The sequence below is a fragment of the Carlito syrichta genome, unplaced genomic scaffold (genome assembly GCF_000164805.1).
Source record: "Carlito syrichta isolate Samal-C Ts95f unplaced genomic scaffold, Tarsius_syrichta-2.0.1 Scaffold91100, whole genome shotgun sequence".
Taxonomy (NCBI): Eukaryota; Metazoa; Chordata; class Mammalia; order Primates; family Tarsiidae; genus Carlito; species Carlito syrichta.
Genome location: NW_007035196.1, coordinates 376,975 through 403,769, shown reverse-complemented (window position 1 = coordinate 403,769; position 26,795 = coordinate 376,975). Strand labels below are relative to the sequence as shown.

The 26,795-nt window shown below is 40.6% G+C and overlaps 1 protein-coding gene across 1 annotated transcript in view; it reads right to left on the bottom strand.

The window, feature by feature from the left end:
* CLSTN2 (calsyntenin 2) overlaps nucleotides 1-26,795 on the bottom strand; it is a 418,317-nt gene that overhangs the window by 139,085 nt on the left and 252,437 nt on the right. Inside the window, exons 3-4 of the mRNA XM_021712857.1 lie at nucleotides 10,393-10,588; nucleotides 9,476-9,684 (exon numbers count right to left, since the gene is read on the bottom strand). Of these exons, the coding sequence (XP_021568532.1) occupies nucleotides 9,476-9,684; nucleotides 10,393-10,588 (405 nt within the window). The remainder of the gene's footprint in view (nucleotides 1-9,475; nucleotides 9,685-10,392; nucleotides 10,589-26,795) is intronic.

Below are 26,795 nucleotides of genomic sequence, written 5' to 3'. Positions count from 1 at the left end.
TGGGTGGGGCATGGGGGTTATGCTATTTTTGGTCAAAAACTGCTGAACATTCAGTGCGGTGTGGGCAGGTACACTTGTAAATCATCCATCACGAAATGGGCAAACGCTCTGAAATAATCTCCAACAAAAATTCACTGAAGTTGAATGCAGCCTCTCAACAACAATGCCAGGTGGTACACTGATGCTGATAGGTTCTTAGAACACTTAGCTAGATGGCAAAGCATGTACTATAAGGGGCCAGCCTTCAACAAAAATAAATTTTGGGGAGAGGGTCCCTCCTACTATTGCTTTGGGTAGAATGGACATTTTAATAATATTAATTCTTCCAATCCATGAACTTGGTATATCTACAATTTTTTCCATCAATGTCTTATAGTTTTCAGTGTATAGATCTTTTACCTCCTTGGTTAAATTATTCCTAAGAATTTTACTCCTTTTGATGCTATTATAAATGGGATTTGTTTTCCTGATTTATTTTTTGGATAGTTTGCTGTCAGTGTCTAGAAACAGAACTAATTTTTATGTGTTGCTTTTTAATACTAAAACTTTACTGATTTGGTGTATTAGTTCTAATGGTTTTCTGGTGGGATCTTTAGCATTTTTCTGTATATGAAATCATATCATCTGTGAACAGAGTGGGCATTCTTATCTTGATCCTGATCTAAGAGGAAAAGCCTTCTAATTTTCATTGTTGAGTCTGATATTAGCTGTGGTCTTGTGATACATAGTCTTTATTATGTTGATGGAGTTACTGCTATATCTTATTTGTTGAGGTTTTTTTTTAATCATAAAAGGATGTTGAATTTTTTTCAAGTGTTTTCTCTGTATCTATTGGGATGACCATATGATCTTCATCCTTCATTTTGTTAATGTGATATACCACATGTATTGCTTTATGTATGTTGAAACTTCCTTGCATCCCAGTAATAAATAGCACTTGATCAGGATGTGTGATCCATTTAATGTGCTACTGATGTTACTTTGCTAGTATTTTGCTGACTCTTCCTCAATTTTTTGGAAAAAAAGGATTGGTATTAGTATTTTTTGAAAGACTAATAGGATTCAGCTGTGAGGCCATCAGGTCTTGGTCTTTTCTTTGATTAAAGGTTTTTGTTTGTCTGTTTTTTTTTTCCTGATTCAATTCTTTTATTTTTTAATTATTTTAACGATGTGGGGTACAATTGAGGGTTAGGTATACAAATGGTCATTATGCAGGTACCTTTGTTTATGAGGTGTGCTCCCTTTCCCCTGGCAGTTTCCCACTACTGCCAATCTCTTTCTTATAGTAATATGATAGCTGTTCAAGCTCCACTTATAAGTAAGAACATGTGGTACTCAGTTGTTTCTGTGATAGATCACTGAATATTATAGAATCTAAGTCTATCCAAGTTGCTGTGAAGTTCATAATTTTGTCCTTCTTTATGGCTACATAATATTCTATCATGTATATGTACACATTTTTTTATCCAGTGTTTTTTCAAGTGCTCTTTCTATAGGCAGCATAGTTGGTTCCATGTTTTTGCTATTGTGAATAATGCTGCAATACCCAGTTTGTTGGTGTGTAAGTGTTCTTAGCAGACTCTTAAAATTCTTTGAAAGTTTTCATTGTAATATTTTTTTTATTTCTGATTTTATCTTAGAATCTTCTATATTTTTTCTGAGTCTAGCTAAAGTTTTGTCTATTTTGTTCATATTCCCCCCTCATAAAATTTCCCCACAACTCACTGTCATTAATCTTTTTTGTTGTTTTTCTAGTCTTTATTTTACTTATTTCTGTTATGATCATTGTTATTTTCTTCCTTCTACTAATTTTGGACTTTGTTCTTTTTCTAGTTCCTTGAGGTGTAACATTAAGTTGTTTGAGATCTTTTTTTTTTAAATCAGGCATTTATTGCTATAAAATTCCCTTTTATAGCTGTTTTTGCTGCATCTCCTAAGATTTCATATGTGTTTTCATTTTCATTTGTCTAAAGATATTTTTTAAATTTCCCCTTTGATCTATTCTTTGACCCATCAATTGTTCAGAAGCATGTTATTTAATGTCAAATATTTGTGAACTTCCCAGCTTTTCTTCTCTTATTTTTTTCTAGTTTCACACTTTTGTGGTTAGGAAAGATACGTAATATGATTTAAATCTTCTTGAATTTAATACTTGTTTTATGGCTGTAGTGAATGCTTAAAATTTGATGTTGCCTTGGCATCCATCTTGAATATATGTTGGACTTTCTGATAACAGAAGCAGAACTCAGTCACCCTTAACACAGTTTCTAGTTCTACACCCCCAAGTTCCTCTGCGTAACCAGTTCATATAACTTTCTTATACAACTGCCTCCTGGTGATCACTTTGCTATGGAAGTGACAACCTACTTGACTTGCAGTGCTGACCCTCACACCTGGCATGGACTGGGCAGATATGCCCACAGTGACTATCTCTCAGGCACAGTGTGACCTCCTGGAACTCACATCTGTTTGCTTTAAACCCACAAATTAACATTCCCTATGAGAAACTTAGTTGGATCATGCCCTAAACCCAATAAATGCATTGGCCTGTGAATTCCTTTCTATTCTCCTGCCAGCACTCCCTGACCTTTATGTGTGTGGCCTCTAGGTATGCCATGTACACTCCCCAGGATCTATAAATACTAAAAACTTAAACCATTCATATTGTGTTTTTGTCATTGAAGCTATGTTTCTAATCCAACTCCTGATCACAAGACCCCAAAGGGATCTGTGCAGGTGAATTCCCCTGTTAGTACTATTTTGTCCAGGCTTCTGAAGACTGTTGGGCACAGTAGCTACTAGCAAAGTTGGTAGAGAAACTTGAAGAGTTTTGCTCAAAACAATGGTCTAATATATGATCTATCCTGGAGAATGTTCTTTGTGAACCATCTATTCTGCCACTGTTCAATGGAGTGTTATATATATGTCTGTTACGTCCATTTGGCTCAAAGTATAATAAAGCCCAATGTTTTCTTATTGACTTTCTGTTCGGATGACTTAGCCATTGCTGAAAGTAGGGATTAAAATCTCTTGCTATTATGATACTGTTGTCTATTTCTCTTTTCAGATCTACTAGTATTTGTTTTATACATTTAGGTGATTCAATGTTGAGAGCATGTATATTTACAATTGTTATATCCTCCTGATGAATTTTTCCCTTTATCATTATATAATGACCTTTGTCTCTTGTTATTAGTTTTTAACTTAAAATCTATTTTGTCTGATACAAGTATAGCTACCCCTGCTCTCTTTTGATTTCCATTTGCATAACATATATTTTACCACCCCTTTATTTTCATTATTTGCATGTTCTTAAAGGTGAAGAGAGTCTCTTGTAAGTATTACATAGTTAGGGTTTTTTTTTGTTGTTGTTTTTTTAAAAATCTATTTAGCCACTCTTTTTCTTTTGATTGGTGAATTTAGTCTACTTATATTTAACGTAGTTATTGATGATCCAGGATTTATCATTGCCATTTTGTTCATTGTATTGTCGTTGTTTTACGAATACTTTGTTCCTTTCTCTCTCTTGCTGTCTTGCTTTGTGATTTGATGGTTTTCAGTAGTGGTATGCTTTGAGTACTTTCACTTTATCTTTTTAGTAACTACTACAGTTTTTTGCTTTGTGTTACTATGGGGCTTACATAAAATATCTTACAGTTATATAAAGTTATACTAGTTATTTTAAGCTGATAACAACTTTAATTGCACATGAAAGTTGTGTACTTTTACTCTCCTCATTTTTTTTTGATGTCACATTTCACATGTTTTTATATTGTATATCTATTAACAAGTTATTTTGGCTATACCCATTTTAATGTTTTTGTCTTTTAAATTAGAGTCATAAATGATTTACATACCACCATTATAGTATTAAATATTCTGAATTTGAATATATGCTTTCTTTAACAAGTGAATTTTATACTCTCATATATTTTTGTATTGCTAATTAGTGTCCTTTTGTTTCAGTTTGAAGAACTTCTTTTAGCATGTATTGTAAGGCAGATGCAGTGATGATGAATTCTCTGAGCTTTTGTTTGTTTGGGAAAGTATTTCTCCTTAATGTCTGAATAATAACTTTATCAAGTAAAGTATTCTTAGTTGGTAGGCGTTTTTTCCCCCTTTTGTCATTTCGAATATAACATCTCATTCCATCCTGGACTGCAAGGTTTCTGCTGAGAAATCCACTAATACCTCATTGAAATTCCTTTGTATGTCATATACTGTTTTTTTTTTCTTATGCTGCTTTTCAAAATTCTCTTTGTCTTTGATTTTTGAGAGTCTGATTAAAAAATGTCTTCATAAAATATTTTGGGGGTTGACTCTGATTAGAGTACTTTGGGCTTCATGAACCTGGATGTCCATATCTCCCTCCAGATTTGGGAACTTGTAATTTGTTATGCCTTTAAATAAGTATTTTATCCCCTCAATCTAAAATGCCCCATAATACAAAAATTAGTTCTCCTGATGATATTTCATACATTCCATAGTCTTTCTTAATTCCTTTTTACTTCTTTTTCTCCCCAGATTGGTCAGTTTCAAGTGATCTGTCTTTAAGTTTGCTTATTTTTATTCTGTTTGACTGAATTTGCTGCTGAAGTTCTCTATTTCATTTTTTATTTGTCATTGTATTCTTCAGCTCTAAAATGTGTTTAATTTTTTTCATGCTTTATATCTCTTTCTTCTACTTTTGCTCTTGAATTGTTTTCTTGATTTAGTTAGATTATATGTATTCTCTTGTAGGTCACAGAGTTTCTTTAGAACAATTAGCTTGAATTCCTTGCCAGTAATTCAACTTTAATTCTTTGAGGTTGGTAACTTATTGACAGTTTATTGTGTTCCATGGATAGTGTCATGTTTTTCTTATCCTTCATGATCCTGGTAGTCTTTTGTAGGGTTCTGGATGTTTGAAGAAGCAGTTATCTCTTCCAGTCTTTATGAACTAGCTTCAGTAAGGAAAGACCTTCACTTGTGGGGTGTGAGGGTAATGTTGGAGAGCACTGTGGCATCATGCATAGTGCCTGGAGTGTGGTGGCTCAAGATCTTTGGGGGTGGAGTGCAGTGTCTGATTGGTTCAGGCAGTTGAAGTTTGTGACACTGGATACTATGTGTTCCTTGGTGTGACAAGGACTGTGGGAAACTTAAATCCCATGGTGGCTGAGAGGACTGTAGGTATACTCAGTGGTATCTCTGGGTCCAGCAGTAAGGTACTGATGCAGGCACCAGAGAGGACCAGGGCCTGTGGTGTGTACACACTCGACTGTGGGCATTTATATAATGGCAGTGACTGAGGGAGGGCCCACTGTGGGCATCTGGGGCTGGTGGTGTGCACACATGTGGCTACTGAAGTCAAGCCTGGTGGCTTGCATGTATGAAGTTGTTGCACTGGTGATCATGTGTAGTGGAGGCCAGTGACAGGGGTTAGAACAGTTGCATATGTGTGTGCGGCTATGGGGCTCAAGCTGGAGGTGTGCATGCATGCAGCTGTAGGGGCCAGCTGTGGGTGCAAACACAGTGGTGGGGGTCAGTGATGAAAGTGGAGCTCACTACTTGCATGTGTCCAGCTTCAGAGGCCAGGGTTAGCAGTAAGCATGCATGTGGGTGCACAAGCCAGTTCCTGGCGTGTGCTCAGCTGTTAGACCTGGCTTCGCTGTTAGACCAATGGTCAGCTGCTCAGATGTGCATGGCTAAAAGGCTAGCCATGGGCACATACAACGTAGTGAGGAAAAGGCTTGTAGTTGGGGCCCAGGCTATTTTGGGGGCACACATGTTGTGGGTACAATGGGTCCCTGGGTTGTGTCCACAGTAGCAGCAGCTGGGGCAGTTTTGGAGAGAGGGGAAAAGACCTAGAAACTACAAAGTGAAAAACTGTAGGGCCCTCAGTAGCAAAAGTTGTCAGGGTTCCCTTTGGCTGTGCTGGCTGCTGGTTTCATCAGCTGTAGAAGTTGCAGGGTCCATGATGGCAAACATGGTGGGGTCCTTGGCAGTGAAAACTGTGAGGGGTGTGCAGTGGCCATGAGGTCCTCAGGGGAGAAAGTTGCTGGGGTCCTTGCAGAGAAGACCACTAGGGACCATAGTTGATACCGATTTGTTGTTCCCAGCTATCTTCAGATGTCATAGCTATGCTGGTCACCCCGGCTATTTGAAATGACACTGAAACTGGCATTTGGGGAGTACTCTGAAAGGCTGGGGAAACTGGATGTTCATCCTACTCTCCTTTTCTCTGCAAGAGGAACTTATGAACCAAGAAATCTCTCTGTGCTGAGCAATGCCAGCCTGAGGAAGGAGATGGTATAGCAGAATGAAATTGTTCTTTTAACCCCTTTTGTGTGGTTTTTCTCATTTTTTTCATCCACTTTGTTGCAGTATCTTTTTAATGGGACTCGCGCTCTCCTAGAGCTATTTTCATTCATAGATCACTGTCCAATTGTTGTTCTTTGCTGGGGGAAGAGGAGCCAGGAAGACTAGGATCTCCTTCTCTGCCGCCTTGCTGACATCACCCCATACTTTGTATTTAAAAACTTAAATACCATTGCCATTCATTCTTGTCAGTTATCACTGAGGAACAGCAATCTAATGGAAAGGCCTGGGGCCAACACCTAGGAGGCCCGAGTTCCAATGTGAGCTCTGCCACCACTGTGACAGTGCTGTCAAATAAGTTCTTTATGCTTTAAGATTCAGTGTTTCCATTTGTCCAACGGAGATGGGCATCTAAGCCCTGCCTATCTCAGAGAGACTGGCCAAGGGTCAGCAGTTGGGGTCATTTGAAATGGACCCAGAATGTCCCAAGAGGGAGGTGATGTCACCAACTCACAGTTACCTGCTAATAATTTCAGCCTGGAAATCCAAGAGGTGTGAATAAGCCTCATGCCTCAACCATCCTGGTAAATATCTAATAATTGTGGCACCATTCATCAAGCACTCCTGGTTTGCCAGTTTCCCTGTAAACATAATGATCCCCAATGTATTGCTTCTCTTGAAGCCTCACAGCCCCACAATGAGGTAGGGACTGATACTACCATGATTTCACAGGGGAGAAACTCAAAGGGAGGGAAGTAAAGGCCTCTGGTGGGAAGAGGCTGAGTCTCTGGTTAAAGACAGGTCAAGCCAACCCCACATCACGTCCTCCATCCTCCCTGTGGTCCTTCTGTCCTTACAAGCAAAGGGCCTGGCAGGTTGGAGGGGTGGGAGACGTCATACTCTTAAACCCATAAGGAAGGGAAACATAGGCCTCAACTCAGCAGTACTTCCCTTATGTGCATGCAAAGAACTTCTTCAAGGAGCCAGAAAGGTCGCTGGGAGAACTAATGGATAAGGGCCAATTGGGAAGCTCATTAAATGGGAGTCACTTCTGTGTCTGCCCCTAGGTCCTGCCTTCATTACTTGTAGAACCGCTTCTCTACACCTCACTGCCGGGTGCCCACACTCCCTGGGAATGCTCATTCTCCTCTTCATCTCATGTTGTAAACCAAAGTTGGAGGCAGAGAGACCTGGCAAAGGCCCATTACTCACTTTTAATGAGACAGCCAGGGAAATAAATTGGCATATGTTAGCGAAATGGCTCATCAAGGTGAGTAATTATCTTCATGACTGGGGCAGTTTACCCTCCGAAGAAGGAATTTGCATTTCATCTCTCCTTGAGCTGTGGCTCTTCAGAACCAGGGCAGGAGGCCAAGTGGAGCTTGACCACCAAGTGCAGACACCTCCACCGGTCTTGTCTTGTTAGTCTCCATGGACTTGTCACTCTCCAAATTCCAAAGTTTTCCTGGGAGAGACTGCACCGTTGATCACAAGGGAATAGAAATCCAGAGGAGAAAAATGCGAATAGGTCGTTTTATGTCTAATGGAATGGTGTGTGTGCGTGTGTGTGTGTGCGCGCACACACACACATGCTTGCACACGCACACACACACATGCGTGTCTGTATGGCAGGGACACGCTCGCCATTTCATAGGGCCTGTGGGAGAAGCTATCAGGAGCAGGTCTGACAGGCTCTATGAATTAAAATCACCTTTTTAAGTTCTGAGCCAAAATTTAATTAAAGTCCTGGATTTCCTCCTTTACTTTGTTGTCACTGATATTGTGCCCTGCCCAATTGGCATCTAGTGATGTACAGGTGTGTAACTGCCTTTTCCGTGTATTTGAGCATTTAATGGCAAAATTATCTATTATTATTATTTTTCCCATCTTATGAATTTGGCTCTGTCTTTTAAGACAGATCTCAAGTTACTTGAAGTCAGGGCTGAGGGTGCCTCCTTGGCTTTCGTCTTCGATGGCATCTGTCGCAGTCTTGGGGTACAGAAGACGATGTCATAGAGTAAGTTTCTGCCTGGTCTCATCATCAAGAAGTTCTGGGTTTCTCCTGAAGGCTTGCAAGGAGGTGGTATTATTTCTCTCTAGACATTGGCCAGCAGGATGCTCAGAGCTAATTTTTTGCCTAACCCTGGTTTGTGGCACGCTTTGTGTACCCACTTCACCCTGATGCCACCTGATTTTCTACTTTCCCCCCTAGGTAGTAGGCACCCTGTGGGCAGGCCCACATCTGTTTTGAGTTCTACTCTATCTCCTTTCCAGGGTTCAGCACCATGGCTGGTACTCAGTCAATAGAGTGGATGAACTCAGGTTTTACAACTTTTGCAATCCTTGTGGAGTATGTAAATTTTATAGGAAACAAATGGGGGTACATACAGACACTTACGAACTCCCACTAGTAGTTAAACAATGTGCTTGACAAATAATTAGTATTTGATTATAATCAAGGTATTAAAAATTACAGTCAAACTGGGTTGAGTTGACTGGGCCTCTGGTTGTGGTATGAATACTACAATGGTTTTTTAAAAAATTATTATTATTCATAGTGAGGGGAAAATACTCAACTGGCTTTATAGGACTGTTTTGAGTTCTGTTCAGTCTGGGATTGGGGTGTTGTAGAAGGGGTCTTTCATTCTTCATTCTCACTATGGTTAAAATTCTCAAAAAGGTCATTGGTCAGAGTTTTATGAAATCCAGAATGAATCTATGGTTTAGAAAGTGTTTCAAAAACCCCACCTTCTCCATTAGCATTGCTTCGTCTGGAAACAAGACACAGACTATTTTGGTAGGGGATGATGTTACAACTTGCTACATAGGAAAGGGGCCTGGATATGGTCAAGGTGATGGCATGGCAGACGTTTGGATGACAATTGAAAAATTCTACCGGGAAACCAACCATCTTAGTATACAGATGTGTGGCACTGTTTTTCAGACTACATTCAGTAAGCAGTTTTCTGAGGTTTCTTTGGGGTGTTTTAGACCTGCTGCTAATCACATAGGCTCATTCTTTCAAGCATGGGACTGAACTGGGTGTTATGGATGCTAGACCAAGGGTAGCAAGGGGGGCATCATCTGCCAAGCACATTCAGAGCCCCCAATGGACCTCCCAAATGGGGATGGTGGATTCGTTTCCCTGATCCCACTAGGGTCTTCTCAGGATACTCACCATTTCTGTCAATGGCAAAAGGCACATCTGTTGTGACGATTTCGTAGTTGCAGATCTGGCTGTACTGGGGGGAGCAGTCCTCGTCGACAGCCTCCACCTGCAGGATGCTGTCATAGATCTTGCTCTCTGTTACAACAGCCTTGTAGGCTGGCTCTTTGAAGGTGGGAGCAAACTCATTGACATCCTTCACTTGGATATGGACCACGGCCCTGGAACCACACACAGAAAGGAAGGGATGGCAATAAGGAAGGAATCGCACCAACCTCCCGTACCTGGGGACACTCACTAAAATCCCAAAGCCAAGTAAAAGGAGAAACCACAAGCCAGTTGGGATAGTTGAGTAGTTCTGTCCTTCCTGTCCTTCCTGTCCCCTACCTGCTCTCACAATGCCCTGAGATGAATTCATCCCATTCTCTGTCCTTTCCTGTAACCCAGCTTTAGACAACTCGTTTCCTCTTCATTCTTCCCTCTATTCATTCACTTCTCCATTCGGTAAGAATTTAACCCTCTTTTACTCTGTGTTAGGCTCTGAGCCAAACTCCAAAAGGGAGAGAGAGCCGAGATGAGCCACAATGAAAAGTTCTGGGACAGAGAAAAGCACATGGCACTATAGGAGCTCAGGGAAGGGATCTGATCAAGGCTGCAGGGAAGGCTTCCTAGAAGAAAGGACATCTGAGCTCAGCTCTGAAGGTGAAATAGGAGTATTTTCAAGTGAAGAAGAGGGAATAGAATATTCCAGACGTAGAAAGCAGCCTGTGCGTATGCCTGTAGGAGACTGAGGAACTGGCAAGCGGTTGAGTAGGGCCGGGGTACCACGGTGTAACAAAGCGGTAAACATATCTGAAGATCAGTGTGTGAAAGGAGGGGTGTGGATGAGGGAGTTAGGGGCATCCAGGAAGCTCTGCCAGGCCACTCACTTGTGTGACTTCTTCCAGGCCGTCTCCCGGGGCCCGGCACCACAGTCGTAGGCCTGGATAATGAACGTGTACTCCTTTTGCAGCTCACAGTCGATGGGGCTCTTTGCTCGGAGCCGGCCCTCCCCCGATGTCTTGTTGAGCACCACGGCCTCGAAGGGCAGCTCCTGGCCGTGGATCTTGAATGCGCAGATTTCCCCTGCAGAAGAATGGAAGACAGTGAGTGGAAATCCCAAGAACTGCCAGACTAAAGACGGTGCTTCTGTTGGACCAGATCTGCAACCCCAGGCCCTCTGTGCAACTTCCCCCATGCATTGAGAATTGCAAAACCAGAATTACCCTCCAGGGATCCAGACCAACATGCTCCTTTCATGGGGTAAAATGGAAATATCTCCTGCATGGAAATGTCAACCATCGAATAGAGCCTGGTGGGAAAAAATAACAGTCATGGTGCCAGGGAACTGGCTGATTTTCCTAGAAGGTTTCCCACTTGCCCAGTTTGAGTTTAGGGAATTTGCTCACAGTCAAAAGACAAACGACTGCAGAGGAAAGAAGTAAACAGTCAAAGCTTTTCAGAATCATTTGTCCTGTGAAAACATCCTCACTACTTGAAAGTGTGGTCCACGAGCTGACAGCATCAGCATCACCTGGGAGCTTGTTAGAAATGCAGAATCCCAGACCCCACCCCAAACTCCTGAACCAGATCTGCATTTTACTAGGATCCCCAAGTGATTTGTTTGCTCACTGATGTAATGACAGCACTGCTCTTCTCTTTCCCCTACTCCTGGTTTAAACCCTGCCCACCCTGCTGCCACCAAGTTCCCTCTTCCTCCCTCCCTCACCTCGCCATTGTGTCTCTCCACCCGCCACTTCCCCGGGTGGGAACAGAGACCACTCCAAGCTGAGATTTTCTCTTTTGAAACAGTGAGGGTGAGTCTATGTGAGTTGCAGAGTCCCTATGGAGCCTGAAAAACAAAATTCTTAAAGAGCTGAACATCTGAAATTAAAGCATTTCTCCCCTTCAACTGGGTTAATGTTTATTATAAGTATTTTTCTGCATTCAGATGATAAGGCCATGAGAATATCTTTTTTCTCAATCAATGGATGTTTAATTTATTGAACCCCAACTGCAAGCAAGCTCTGTGGTTAATGTCTTGGAAAGTGCTGAGAATTTGAGACTTGTCCTCTTCTTGTATTGAGGAAAGTTACAGACTTGTTGGGGAGATGATGTGTAGCTGTCCAGAGACCATCCATAATGCAAAGGGGTATGTGAGCACCACATGGTATGGGCAGGGAAGAGTATGGTTATTGGCTGGGGAGAAAAACAGGCTCAGAGCCCAGGTTTACCACTTACTAACTGATCAGTTCAAGTGAAATTATATTGCCTCTGTGTCTCAACTGTGCCATCTGTAAGATGGTCCAGGAGATGATGCTGGGGCCTGAGATGCCCCAACCGTTGTCTGACATTAATCCAGCTGCACTGTGGAGGCCAGGGAGAAGCAGGTGAGGGTCTAGGGCACACAATGGAAAGAGGCCTTGCTCAGGGTAACCCAGGTGCCTGCTTGCCTCACCCTAGCCTAGGTTCTGTCCAGCTGTTCACAAGAGCCTACACTGTGAGGAGAGGAGAGGGGATAATGTGATTCATGACTACTCTGGGCCAGACCCTGAGTTTTGCACCTCTACCCAGATGATCTCATCTGCTTTCATAACAAGGCAAAGCAAGGCAAGTATTGTACACCAATGTATTCAATTTTTTTAAAAAGAAGGATCAGAAAGATTGATTACAGTTAATTAATTAGAGTTAAAGGGGCTACAGTTGGGTATTAAACTCGGTATGGCGGACTCCTAAGTCCATGTACTTTCTACTCCACCACACCATCTCCAAAACAGCCTCCTGGCTTCTAAGGGAACCACCCCATGGATGGCTTCCAGGAATAGCCTATATTTCAATTCGTCTCATTCAGGAGAGAAATCCCCCATTTTATATAGAGGAAGCATGCCCCGATCTCTTACTAACAATGTTTTCCAAGATATTCAATCAATACCAATCTTACCTGGAGGCTTTTTTTTTTTTTAATTTAATCAATCCTCAATTTCATTTTGAAATTCCATTTTCACTACCTCCCCTCCTAGCCTTTTCTCAAATGTGGTTGTGGAATAATGGACCATTCAGCCAGGTTGTAGCCCTGGTTCTAACAAGAAGGCCGGTTCCCATTAGCTGCTGCTGTTCAGAATCACTGGGCATTTCCACACTTACTGCCCATTTGGACAAGGCCAGTTCTACAGCCTTTGGGGCAGGAGGACAAGTTTCATCAGATCCTCAAGTTTAATTTCTGCTCTGAATTAGCTGGGGTTGAATGGATGAACTTCTGACATTCCTGCCTTGTGGTTCTATCCCAAGATCAAAGCCAACAAGAGACTATTACCAACAAATGTGCCCAGACTGTTTCTGGGTGTCCCCTGTAGTGCCTAATCACCACGGTGGCTATAAGACTAATCAGACCATTTCTCTTTGAAGAGTCAAGTTAAACCTAAAATGGATGAGTGTAATCTTCTGTTGGAAATATTGGATCACAACCAAAGTAGTTCTCAAGACTCAGAGAAAAGGAGAGGAGGGAGGAAAAGGAGAAAGAGGAGAGGAAAGAAAAACTACAAAGGTGGGGGGTGAGATAAAGTAAACTTCCAGATGACTTATTTCCATCTAACTGAATTCAGTTCAATAGAACTAATATTTGCTAAGAGCTGACTAAGTCCCCACACTGTGCTAGGTCTGGAGACATGAAGTAAACAAAGACTAACAATTTGGGTACCTTAAAACATAAGGGTGCCTTTTCCTAAAGTACTCCTTACTTAGTAGAAAAGACAGATGAGTAAACAAGGTCAACCAAGGCTCACTTAGTTTTCCCCATCTCAGACTGAGACTGGATTAAATCCCTTTTGCAAAACCCAGAATTCATGTCACCCTCGTTTATCCTACCTCTTCACCTGATACCTGTGTTCAGGTTGCAAAAACATTAGTTTATTCATCCATTCATTCAGAAATATTTATTAGGGACCATGTGCTGGGCATTAGTGAAGCAATGGTAAGCAAAACCAGACCCAGCCCTGGCCTACAAGCTGCTTGCTATCCTGTGGGGGGAGGGAAATAAACAGTCAAATAATCATATCCCTAAAGGAAAAACTGTGATTATGACACGTGCATTGAAGGAAAGGTATGTGGTACTAAGAGCCTTCTGGCCCAGTCAGGTAGGGCAGGGAGGGCTTCCCTAAGGATGTGACAGGTGGGTTGAGGTCACAGGAAGAGAAAGCAGGAGCCACCAAGCCATGAGAAGGGAATCGTGTTTCATGCAGAGCGGGCAGCATCCCTTAGGACTTTCAGCAGGAAGGAACATGCTGGGTCCAGGGGATGGCAGGGCCCAGTGTGGCAGGAGTGGAGGCCACAGGGCAAGGATACTTCACAGATGTGTGGCCTGGGAGCCACCTAGGGATCCATGCGTGTTCAGAGGCATCCTAGGCTTGGTTTAAATCTCTGCCATCTCTGTCTTGAAATTCTTAATAATTTTATGTGTTTAGAAAATGAAATCGGATGGGATAACGGAGCATGTCATGAGAGGGGTGAAATACGCATGGCCACCGTGTCTTGTTGCCTTGTTCACCTACAGCTTTGGCATTCCAGTGGTCCCACAATGTGTGGGGTTCAGCTGGGCTCAGAGGGAGAACAAAGTAAGCACCTTATGTCTTCAACTGAGTAAGCCGGAGGCCAATCCCTCCTAGAGGCCACACTTTCCCTTTAGACCAGAACTTGCTTCAAGTGCAGAATAAGGGAGTGGCAAACTAAGGAATGCAAACAATCAAGAAACTCTGTTATATCCTTTCTTGCTCATGCTATTCCTGTATTAGGCAACCACTTATGCTAACAAAGATGGCAGAAAGGAAGACCAAAGATCAGACAACCTATAACTCCTTTTTGGGGGGGCTACCTTTGCTATCAATAAGTCAAAGGTATGTTGGTGGAGTGTGCACATATCAAGAAGTGAAATAAAAACAGTTCATTTGTTTTGTGTAGCATTTATGCTGGTCTAGTAAGAATTAAATACATAGGCAAACACAAACTACAAAATACGAATTCTGTAATTTTGGTGATTCTGCAGGCCAGTTAGATTCTCTTATATTTGCATTTAAAACTGGTATTGGGCAATAGAAAGATGAATGGTAAAACTCAGACTCATTATTTAAAATTTTTAATTCTGGTCAGGCCTGGTGGTTCATACCTGTAATTCCAACAGTTTGGGAGGCTGAGACAGAACTTTAAGATCAGCCTGGGCAACACAGTGAGACCCTCCCTGTCTCTAATAAATATTTAAATAAATAATTTTAACTCTTCTTTACATAGAACTACACCAAATAACAAATTAAAAACACCAAGACAAGTTGAGAGAGAGAGAGAGAGAGAGAGAGAGAGATGGGAAGAAAAGTCGCAGCATGAAGTCCTAAGAAAGGATATTTTATTTATTTATTTATTTTTATTTTTTATTCTTTTTTTTGAGTTGGAGTCTTACTCCATTGCCCAGACTGGAGTGCAGTGGCCGCTCCCGGCCACCACAGCCTTGACCTGCTGGGTTCCGGCGATCCTTCCGCCTCAGCCTTCCACGTAGCTGGAACTACAGGCACGCACTACCACGCCCGGCTAATTTTTTGATTTATTGTACAGATGAGGTCTCGCCTGCCCAGGCGGTTCTCGAACCCGTGGGCTCAGGCAATCCACTCACCTCAGCCTCCCAAAGGCGCGGGATTACAAGCTGAGCCACCTAGCCCGGCTTGAAAGGATATTTTAAATTGCAATTCTCAGTGCCAGTGTATGGCACACTCTGCTGTCTTGATCTTTTGTGAGGGCTGTCACTAGAATTTGTGATTCCAAAGCACTGCAGTGTAGGGGGGATGATGCACTTAGAAGGAAAAGACCAGACCGAATGGTTTCCTTATAAAGATAACCACTTCCAAAATCTTGCTTTCCGATATTCTTTTGTGTGGGGGAGCTGCTGGGCCAAGAACTGTGTGTGGACAACACATAGCTAAGGGTGCATGTGAGACCAGCCATGGGCTGAGAGGAAAATAAGGCCAGCAGCATGAGGCTGTGGAACCTTGGCTGCCATCTCACGTGGGCCTGGGTTGTGGCCTAAGGTATCCAAACTGGGCTTTGCCAAGAGCCTCCTTGAGGTCCAGACCAGAAGATGAATCCCTGCCACACCAGGGAAAGCATGATGGCTCCGACCCACAGAACTGCGCATATCTCACAATTACCTTCTCCTCCATAGCAATACATCCCATGATACACCCGCAGAAGTTGGTGTAGTTGTCTCTTAATACCTCACATAAGATCCTAGGGAAAATGTCTTTAAATAGTTGTTTTTTTTTTTGAGTTGGAGTGTCACTCCATCACCCAGGCTGGAGTGCAGTGGCATGTTCACAGCCACCCCAGCGTCTACCCGCTGGACTCTGGAGATCCTTTCACCTCAGCCTTCCAAGGAGCCAGAACTACAGGCGTGTGCTACCATGCCCAGCTAATTTGGGATTTATTGTAGAGATAAGGTCTTGCCAAGTTGCCCGGGCTGGTCTCGAACCCAAGGGCACAAGCAACCCACTTGCCTCGGCCTACCAGAGTACTGGAACTATGGGTTGAGCCACAGAGCCCGGCCTAAATATATTTTTAAAGTATACTTGGCACCTTCCTTTGAATACCTTTGAATAGTAGATTGTGTTGATTACATTTTTCAGATGAGAAAACTAAGTCGCAGAGAGATGAAGTGGTCACCTAAGGTCACTTGGATAGCAAGAAGCAGATCAAGGACTGGAACCTTTGAATCTAAATCCAGAACTCTTTTTGTTTTTTCATGCTGTTTACCACTGGGTGAGTGTGCTGTCCCAGGAGGGTGGTTCTCAAAGGGTCACCTGTCAATCGCTGGGATCCCCCAGACTCTTTCTAGGGACTCACAAAGTCAAAGTGATCATCATGTTAACACCAAGTTTTTTTTTTTTTTAGGAGACAAGTCCTGGACTCAAGCAATCTTCCTGGCTCAGCCTCCCAAAGTCCAAAGTGCTGGGATTACAGGCATAAGCCACTGTGCCTGGCCCAAGGTATTACTTGACTTTGTCACTGTGTCGACATTTGCACTGATGACATAAAAAAAATGAAGAATAAAAGTGCTGGTGCCTTTGGCAGCATGTGTTTGCATTTTTCACAACAATATGCAGTTAGAAAAAAAGTCAATTTCACTTAAGAATGACTTTAATGATGCAGTAAATATTATCCGTCTTTATTAATTCTCAATCCCTGAGTTCATGTCTTTTTAATATTCTGTGTGACAAAGTAGAAAGTACACATTAAGCAACTTGGCATGGCAAAGTATGCTGGATTGTCTCTAGGAAGAGCATGTGCATGATCTAAATTAATCGGGAACTGAACTAGGAATTTTTTTCATGTAATGACATTTTTTACTTGAAAGAATGATTGACAGACAAACTATGTTTATTCAAACTGGAGTGTGCAGCAGACATTTTTTGAAGTCAGTCAGTCATTTCAAGGAAAAGAACTGATGGTATTTGTTGGCAGTTGATGAAATTCAAGCTTTCATTTGGGAAAACTTGTGTCTGCCACATTGAGTTTAACAATTTACCTATATTTCAATACTTGCCTGATAAGATGGGGAGCAATATGACTTTTTGGTATAATAAAATGTCAACTTTTGAAGGATCTATTCAACAATGAACCAGTATCTTCCAAATGACCAGTGAATAATGTTACATGTCATGTATGGGTAAAACACTCCAAGTGCCAGATGATAGTTTAACAGATTGTGATGTATTGAACTATGTGTAATGAATTGTGATGTGTTGTGATGTGCAATGGATTGAATGTTTACATTCCCCCAAATTCTTATGTTGAAACCAAACCTCCAAAGTGATGGAATTAGGAGATGTGGTCTTTGGGAGCTAATTAGGTCATGATCTATGCTTTTATAAAAGAGGCTCCAGAGAGATCCCTCACCCCTTCCTCATGGGGGTTACAGTGAGAAGGTGCTGTATATGAGGAAACAAGCCCTCAGCAGACACTGAATGTGTCTTTGCCTTGATCTTGGACTTCCCAGCATCCAGAACTGTGAGAAATACTTGTTCTTTATAAGCCACCAGTCTAAGGCATTTTATTATAGCAGCTCAAATGGACTGTGACAGTGTATGATAAATTTATTAATGTGATTTCAAGTTCTTTATTGTGTCCAACCTTTAATAAACTATTCCTTGTGGTGTTCTGTATCAAATCAGAGAAGAATATCTCAATTATCTGAAAAGATTATTAAAATATTTCTCCCTTTTCCAACTACATGTCTGATTAGGCCATATTTTCTTTGCATACTTTGACATAAGCAACACATCACAATGGATTGAAGGCAGAAACAGACACAAGGATCTGGCTGTTTTCCATAAAGCTGAATGTCGAAGAGATTTAAAAAATGTAAACAATGTCACTTTTCACTAATTTATTTTGTTTTGAAAAATGTATTTTCTGTCAAATTATGCTATTCATGTTAGTACATAATGAGCTTATTACTGCTGTTTTTAATGAATAAATAATCATTTGAAAGTTTCTCAGTTTTAATTTCTAATACAGTAAATATTGATAAATATAACCCACATAAAGAAAAGCTCTTGAGGGTCCTTGATAATATTTAAGAGTGTAAAGGGCTCACAAGACCAAAAAACTTGATAACTGCTGTTCTTATAATTTAACAGCTGGAGATTCCACTCGGCTTGTGGTTCCAAGTTCTGTTTCCGATGCTCAAAATATGGCCCATCACTCTGCAGAAAACTCCCAACCTCAGGGCAATGAAATTTGTTTTGTAGTTCACAACTGGGGCATCTGTATTAACAATATCTTGGTAGAACTTTATGTTCACATAATACATTGTTGGGATGGGAGAATTTGTTTCCATACCTTCCTCTAAATCTGGGGTCAGAGAGGCTGGGTTGGAATCCTATCTAGATGGTTAGCTACTTATGTGACTGCAGGCAAGTCACTTTCTTCCTATGCCTGTTTCCTCATCTGTAAAATGGGATGATATTAGTTACCCCATAGAATTGTTGGTTGTCAAGAGAATTGCACTATTTAATATATGCTAAGCACTTAATAGTGCCTGGCATGAGTAAGCACTCTGAAATTGTTAGGTCTTACCCCTGTCATAATATTGAAGAAAAGACATACATCTCTGGCAAACTCACTGCCCCTGTTTGAGAACTGAAAAGGCTGAATGTGGAGATGATTTCACCATCAGAAATATTTTGAATGTCACACGTGTCATTAAAAAACAATCTGACTTCTTAAAGCACCTACCAGTAACAGCTCATCCACATTTTTTTTTCCCCTGAACATCATTGGCCAATAACGGCATCTGCACATATGCATAACCTCATCCAAGGTCAGTACTGCCCCATGGGGGAATCTTACTGAGGGGGATGTTTTGTTTGACTGATTTTGCTCACCACGGTGATTGGGGACTGATAATGGCCTTGACAGGGCAAGAGTCAGGTGTGTTAAATATCCTGCTCTGATCAGATCATTCATACACCACCAAAAGCCACCTCATCCCAAATGACTAGTGTCATTTTGTGAAATACTGTATCCAAGGCATAAACTTAGTCTTTTTGGAGCAAACATTTGGCCAAGTCTATGCCCCAAGGTTTGAGGAAAAAGATGGGTCTTGTAAAGTCTTCTCCTCCAGATTGTGGAGATTCCCCCCCAGACGGATTATGATACCATCTGCTCTCAGCTGTATGCTCTGCCCTTTCTCCTACAAGCTTGGCAGACAGTCAACACTGACCACATGGCTGGAGGGCTGGATGAATGAAGTTTTTAAAGTCCCCCTCCATATGGAATCATCTGTAGTCACTTTAAGTCAAATGGAAATGGGACAGATGTCAATCACATCAAGAGGGAAGCTTGTTCAGAATATCAAATTAAGACTGCAACGTAGAAATAAACCTATACTTTAACAACAAAAATGTTGACTTTAAGCCCTCCCACTTCAGATTAAAACCTGGAAATCTTCAAAAGTAGAAAGCTCAAGGGAAAGGTTCATTGACGTTACTTCGGATACTTCTTCACATATCTGGGAGGGAATGCTTTAGCAGGCTTTGGGTTGAGTGCCATCTCTGCCCTTCTTAGATGTGTGACCTTGGGGATGCCAATCATGCCTTACTCTGAAAGTGTCACGAGGCTACAATAACACACTAAGTGTGAAAGAGCTGTGGGAAGTATAAAGGTCTATCTACTTTGTATTATTACAATGATGATAAATCCTGCCTTCTGGCCTGCGTGCAGCTAGGTGCATGTTGACAACTTATCTTTGTTCCCATTAGACACCAAAGGGGGCAGGGTTGCCACCATTTATAGCTTTCTATCTACTTAGAGTTGAGCAAAATAAAACATACTCGTTTATTTAAAAAGTCGCTTTTCTAAAGCTTTATGCCGAGATCAAAATTCCCTTCTTTTTGGAAGATTAACACAGCAGTTATTATGTTTCTGAATAATGAATGAAGATGAAGCATTTTTCTTTCTTTAGAAATGTTTACTGGATAAATAAATGCTATAAAATGTATATATATGCTGAGAGACTTGGAGAGGTCCCTGTGACTCAGCTACTCATAATCTGGTCAAGTAGAACTTGAAAAGGTGTCAAGCAGTCATTTGTCCTGTCTGGCGCCCAGCAGTTCTGAGTTGAAGAATTCTAGGTCCAAAAGCATGCTGCATTCATTTACTTGGCCCCTTTGAAAGTTAATTCACTTCATCCTCAGGCATAAATAGTACAGTAAGAAGAAATACATAATAACAATGACACAAAAATCGCTGCAGTTCTGTGGAATATTTATTATGGACCAGGCACTTTTTAAAGGCAACAGTGAAAACAACCTGCATCTCTGTAGGTTCTGACCTGCCTGGTTAGGGATTGGAGATTTGGATGGATCAGAAACCAACTCTGTCTTTGCAGAAAGGAGAAGGAAGCAGGTGAACAAAAAGTTAAGTGCGCTGAAGTACTGCAAAAACTGTAGCAGAGTTTGTTTCTGGTGTTGTGAGGGCACAAATGATGATGGATTAATCTCACCTCCTAAATACTTCCAGAACTAGTTTCTTGCTGTCAGGTAGCCACTACAGAGAAATGCTGAGGCTGCAAGAAGGAAGGAGTTACAGACTAAACTCTTCTGAGACAAGACTCTGTTCCCTAGACACTGCCATGTCTCTCTATTTGCAATGGCATTTTTGTATTCTATTTTAAGATCTTGCTGGTGGTATAGGTCAGTACCTAAAAGTCAGGTAAAGCTAGGTTCAAACCATAACTCTTCATCTGTTATCTTTGTAGCCTTGAAAAATAACTTCTCAGCCGGGCATGGTGGCTCAAGCCTGTAATCCCAGTGCTTTGGGAGGCCAAGCTGAGAGGATTGCCTGAGCCCATGGGTTCAAGAACAGTCTGGGCAACTTGGTGAGACAGCATCTCTACAATAAATTTTTTTTAAAAAATTAGCTGGGCGTGGTAGCGCAAGCCTATATTTCTAGCTACTTGGAAGGCTGAGGTGAAAGGATCTCCTGAGCCCAGCAGGTCGACACTGGGGGGGCATGAGCATGCCATTGCACTCCAGCCTGGGTGACAGAGTGAGACTCCAACTCTTAAAAAAAAAAAAGAAAGAAAGAAAGAAAAAAGAAAAATAACTTCTTCTTACCTCCACTTTTCCATCTGTAAAATCAAAACAAGACCACCTTCCTTTTGTGGTAATCACCTTATAATCAGAACAGAACTTTCTTCTTTAAAGAACTGAGAATGTACAAAGGCAGGGAGTGGGCTGAGTGACTGCCTCAAGCTGTCTAATTTAATTATCACAACAGTTTTATGGGAAAGCCAGCAGAAATGATGCAGACCAGACTAGACAGTCACTTCCCTAGTTCTGTCATTGTGCCCTTGCCCACATAACGGACTCCCAGACTTTCTGCTGACTTGCTGGTTGATCCTAAGGTTGTCCACAATTCTAGTTAGGTGTTGTTTGATGGATGAAGAAGGCAGGAAGCAATAAAGCCACATTGAAAAGTACAGTGAGTTTGTAATGGCTACATTTTTAATATTTTAAATATTTGTTTTAAACCCGAAGTGTCTCAAAAATTACTGTCCTAGACCCAATTGCAAGTGGGGATAAATACCTCTCCCCTCTCCAACTGTCAAGCAGGAATGGGGGCCTGTCAATGTAGGGAGTCTTATTTAAAAATGAAGCAATCTTGTTTGCCCATAACTCTTGGATGACAGGTCAGCCAGACTCACTCCATGATCAATATCTGGAGCCTATCTTGGTTAATTCCTGTGTATCCTTTAGGAAAACAAGGGATGTTGAAACACCTTGGAGGGTAAAAAAGTCCCATACAAATATAATGGTCCTTTACTGCTGTCCAGTTATCTCTATCAAGATTTTTGTGAACATCTGCCTCCTGCAGGGAAGGGATCTTAGTAGGTGCCAAGGGGCCCAGAAACCTAAGACACTGTCCTGGCCATTCAGGGCTCACATAGGAACAAGTAATTAAAGGTGTTTGAATTTAATGAGTGCCAATGAATTCTCAAGATATAGGGGATGAATATTACAGCCTCCTCAATTAACCAGAGGAAGACTTAATATTCAAATAGAATTGGTACAATTCATGCTGCCAGGTAAAATCTTTGGAGTCTCTTTCTCCCCATTCTTTCCATGTCCAAACAGGGGTCTGACATAGGGTCTCATGGTTGAACCAGCCAGAAGTTACCTAAAGTCTATTTGTCCTTCTTTGCTATGGTTTGAATATTTGTTCCTTCCAAAATCACACTGAAATTTAATCCCTAATGTGGCAGTATTGAGAGGCAGGGCCTTTAACAGGTGATTAAGACACGAGGGCAGAGCCCAATTCATGGATTAATGGATCAATGAGTTATCGTGGGAGTGGGACTGGTGGACTTAAAAGACGAAGAAGAGAGACCCGAACAAGCACTCTCAGCCTTCTCTCCTTGTGACACCTGGCATCGCCTCAGGACTCTGCAGAGTCCCCACCAGCAAGAAGGGTCTCACCAAATGTGACCCCTTGACCTTGGACTTCTCATGCTCCATAACTGTAAAAAATAAACTTAAAAAAAAGGTACCTAGTTTCAAGTATTATGTTATAAGCAACAGAAAACAGACTAAGACACCATCTAGTTTTTAAAATTTATTTTCTTCCTCTCCTTCCTTCCAACTTTTTCTCACCTACAGTGTCTTTAGGAACCAGATACAGGATGAAAGTTTTTCTTTAAAGGATGATTCTTTGAATCCTATATCTGCACTCTTTAGTGCAGAGGCCACTAGCCACAATGTGGCTTTTGAATGCTTGAAATGTGGCTAATGAGACCAAGAAACTGGAGTTTAATTTTTATTTAATTTGTATTTTTTAAATTTAAGTTTAAGAACAGATAGTCAATTCAATTACTGGAAGATTTTAAGTATGCTTGGATATGTGGATCAATGTTTTTCAACTATACATTGCATAAAATCTAAATATAGATCAAATATTTCTGATGAAAATCTAGAGTCCTGAGATGTCTAGTGAGTGTTAAATATATATTGGATTCAAAAGACTTTTTACATAAAAAATAGAATAGAAATTTTCTAATTAATAATTTCTTATCTGATAACATGTTGAAATTATAATATTAGATACTTGAGGTTAAATAACATACATTACGAACATAAATTTTACCTATTTCTTTTACTTCTATAATATGACTTCTAGAAAATGTACAATTATATATGTAGTTTGAGTACTGTTTCTCTTGGGCAATACAGCTCTACAAAATAAATAGCATACATCATTATGGGCTAACTTGCCCATAGAAATAAGTGTAAAGCAGAGAGGATGCATTCTATAACTATAAAATTATTCTATTTATGCTGATTTTTGTTTTCTTGGGCTTATTCCTAATATTAAAGATAATGTTCTCTTTCAAAACAACATCCCATTTGACTCTCATGTTAAGTCACAAGTAGCTTCAGTTCTCAAACCGCTGATGACCAGAACTTGAATGAACATTGCCTCTTATTGTTTGCTTGGATGGTATTGCTATAGTATACACAAATATTTTTAAATGTTAATAACATTAAATGTAAAGCAATAGCATATTAGTCACTTGTAGAAATCCAGAGGTATGTCCTGAGAATTGATTGACTATCAGCTAAGGTTGAGTCTTTTGGCAATAGGATTCTAGTTTATAATTCACTTAGTCACCAGAATTTAAAATGTGTAATTCTTTATTGAAAAAATTTAATATTCTAAAATAAATGTAATAATAGTATATTAGAGTGCTTGCAATAATAAATAATTTTATAAAATATAATTTTCTATTGCATATCAAGTAATATAATGTCAGTATTTATTGCACTAGTTCTAACTAGAATAATTCAACCTGTGCATGCATGTTTATTGCAGCACTATTCACAATAGCAAAAACATGGAACCAACCTTGCTACCCATCAAAAGTAGACTGATTTTTAAAAATGTGGTACGTATACACGATGGAATATTACCCAGTCATAAAGAAGAACAAAATGATGAACTTCACAGCAACGTGGATGTATTTAGAGTCTATAATACATAGTGATCTATCACAGAAACAAAGAACTGAGTACCACATGTTCTCACTCATAAGTGAACCCTGAACAATTATCATAATACTATAAGAAAGGAATTGGCAGTAGTGGGAAACTGCCAGGAGAGGGAGGGGGGATTGGGGGGCGGGGGCACACTTCATTAATAAGGGTACCTGATTTCAAACCAGGTAATGTGGGGACCAAAGTGAGGCCAAACTTTATTGTACAATGACCATTTGTATACCTACCCCTGAATTGTAACCCACATCTTTAAAATAAAAAAATTTAAATTTAAAAAAGTGGTTTTAAAAGTGGTAAAACTACAACAACAACAAATTCACACAAAATGTCAAGCACTACACATGTTTGAATGAAATGAGGGGACACATAACAAGCAACAAGACCTGTGAAGCTCAGCCTCTGATGTGGATCAGTAAACTCCCAACACATTGACCCTCTTGCAATAACACGGCAAACTTGGAAACATACCGCTCTCCCAACCCCAATACTTAGGGGCTCTGGAGAGCGATAAAAACAGGCAGATTATGGAAGGGAGTTGAAACTTGGAGGAAACCACTAGCAATGGATAATTTTCGGTTTTGGTCCTTCACCATGAGGGCAGCTGCAGCCATGTGGTGCAGAATGACTACAACTTTGATAGAAAGCCTGTTGTCTTTCTAGCCAGGTAGACAGGATTGCTGGAGTGTGTGAGGGGAAGCTTGGAGAGGAGAGAGCCAGGAAAGGGGAAACCTAAACTCTCTGTTTAAGCCCCATACAAGTCTCTGGCTGGCCCCAGACCAGAACTGAGATCAGAACTGCTGTCCACAGCAGGCAAGAGACGTTTTAATTTATGTTTAACCATGTTAATTGCCTGTGAAAACAAAGTATCAACAATTTTTGAAGGAGTATGATAATCCAGAATTTCTCATCATAAAATTCAAAATATTCATGATACAGTCGAAACTTAGTTGACATAGAAAAGCCAGGAACATAGGACCTTTTCCTAAGGGAAAAGACAACAGAGGCCACCTCTTAGAGAACTCAGATGTCTGAATTCTCAAATGAGTATATTAAGTAAGTACTTATTGGTACATTCAAAACAAACAAAGCAGAAATGATCAGCATTAAAGGAAGAAATAGACATTCTACAATCATAATAGGGATGTTTTAGCACCACTCTTTCGGTAATTAACAGACGAAGACATAAAACAATCAGTAAGTCACAGATAACCTAGATAACACTACCCACCACGTTGTCCTAACTGATATGTATAGAATACTACTTCCAGCTGCAGAATCCACATTAATTTCAACCTCACATGTTATGTTTATAAAATGAATCTCAATCAATTTTTAAGGCTGAAAATATGCAGAATATATTCTCTGGCCACAATGGAAATAAATCAGAAATCAATAATACTTAACAATAAGAGATCTAGAGAAATTTTAGATGCCTGGAAATTAAACAGTACATACATCTAAATAATAAACAGATCAAAGAAAAATCTGAAAGGAAAATTAGAAAATAACTGGAACTAAAAATACTACAAATACCACATATCAAAACTTGTGGGATGCAGTTAATTCTGTGCTTAGAAAGAAACATGTAGCTTTAAAAGTATATGTATAAAAGAAAAAAATCTAAAATCAAGAAATTATGAAAAGAAAAACAAAGCCCAAAGTGAGTAGAGGAAAAAAACCTATTATCATATTTAAACAATATATTTAGGAATTTGAATATGTTATGTACATTCTTTTTTTTTGAGTTGGAGTCTCACTCTGTCCCGGCCACTGCAGCCTCTGGGGCTCCGGCGATCCTTCCACCTCAACCTTCCAAGTAGCTGGAATTACAGGTGCACGCTACCACGCCCGACTAATTTTTTGATTTATTGTCTCACCAAGTTGCCCAGGCGGGTCTCGAACCCGCGGGCTCAGACAATCCACTCTCTTCAGCCTCCCAAAGCGCGGGATTACAGGCTGAGCCACCGAGCCCGGCTTTATATACATTCTTAAAAATCTTTCTTCCAAGAAGACTCCAGGCCCAGATGGTTTTATTGGTGAGTTCTATCATACATTCAAAGATGAAATCACATCAACCATACATAATTTATTTTGAGAAATTAGAAGAGGAAACACTTTTCAACTCTTTTTAAGAGGCTAGCATGACCCTAATACCAAAGCCTGACACTGACATGACAAGAAAATTAAAGGCCTCCATCTGTCATAAACATAGATACAAAAACCTATAACAATACCTATTAGCAAATATAATTCAACTCTATAAAGATGATCATGACTAAGTGGAATTTATCATAGGAACACAAGATGCAGTCGATGTAATTCACCATATTAACTGGATATGATCGTTTCAACAGCTCCAAACAAGAATTTGCCAAAATTTGTTACCCATATAGAACAAAATCTCCCAGTAAACCAGGAACTTGTTCAAACTGATAAAGGGTATAAATAAGAAATCTACAGTAATGGTGAAATATTAAATTCTTCCTTCCTAAGATCAGGAACAAGGCAGGATGCCTGCTCTCACCACTCAATAGTACTTGAGTACTTACTATGTGCCAATGACTATGCTAACGGCTTTAGAGCAACCCTTTGTGCACATACCACGTTTTCTTCCATTACACAGATGAGGAGATTGAAGCACAGAGATGTTAAGAAACTTGCCCAATGTCACAAAGTAATCATAACCAAAATTTGAATTCAGATCT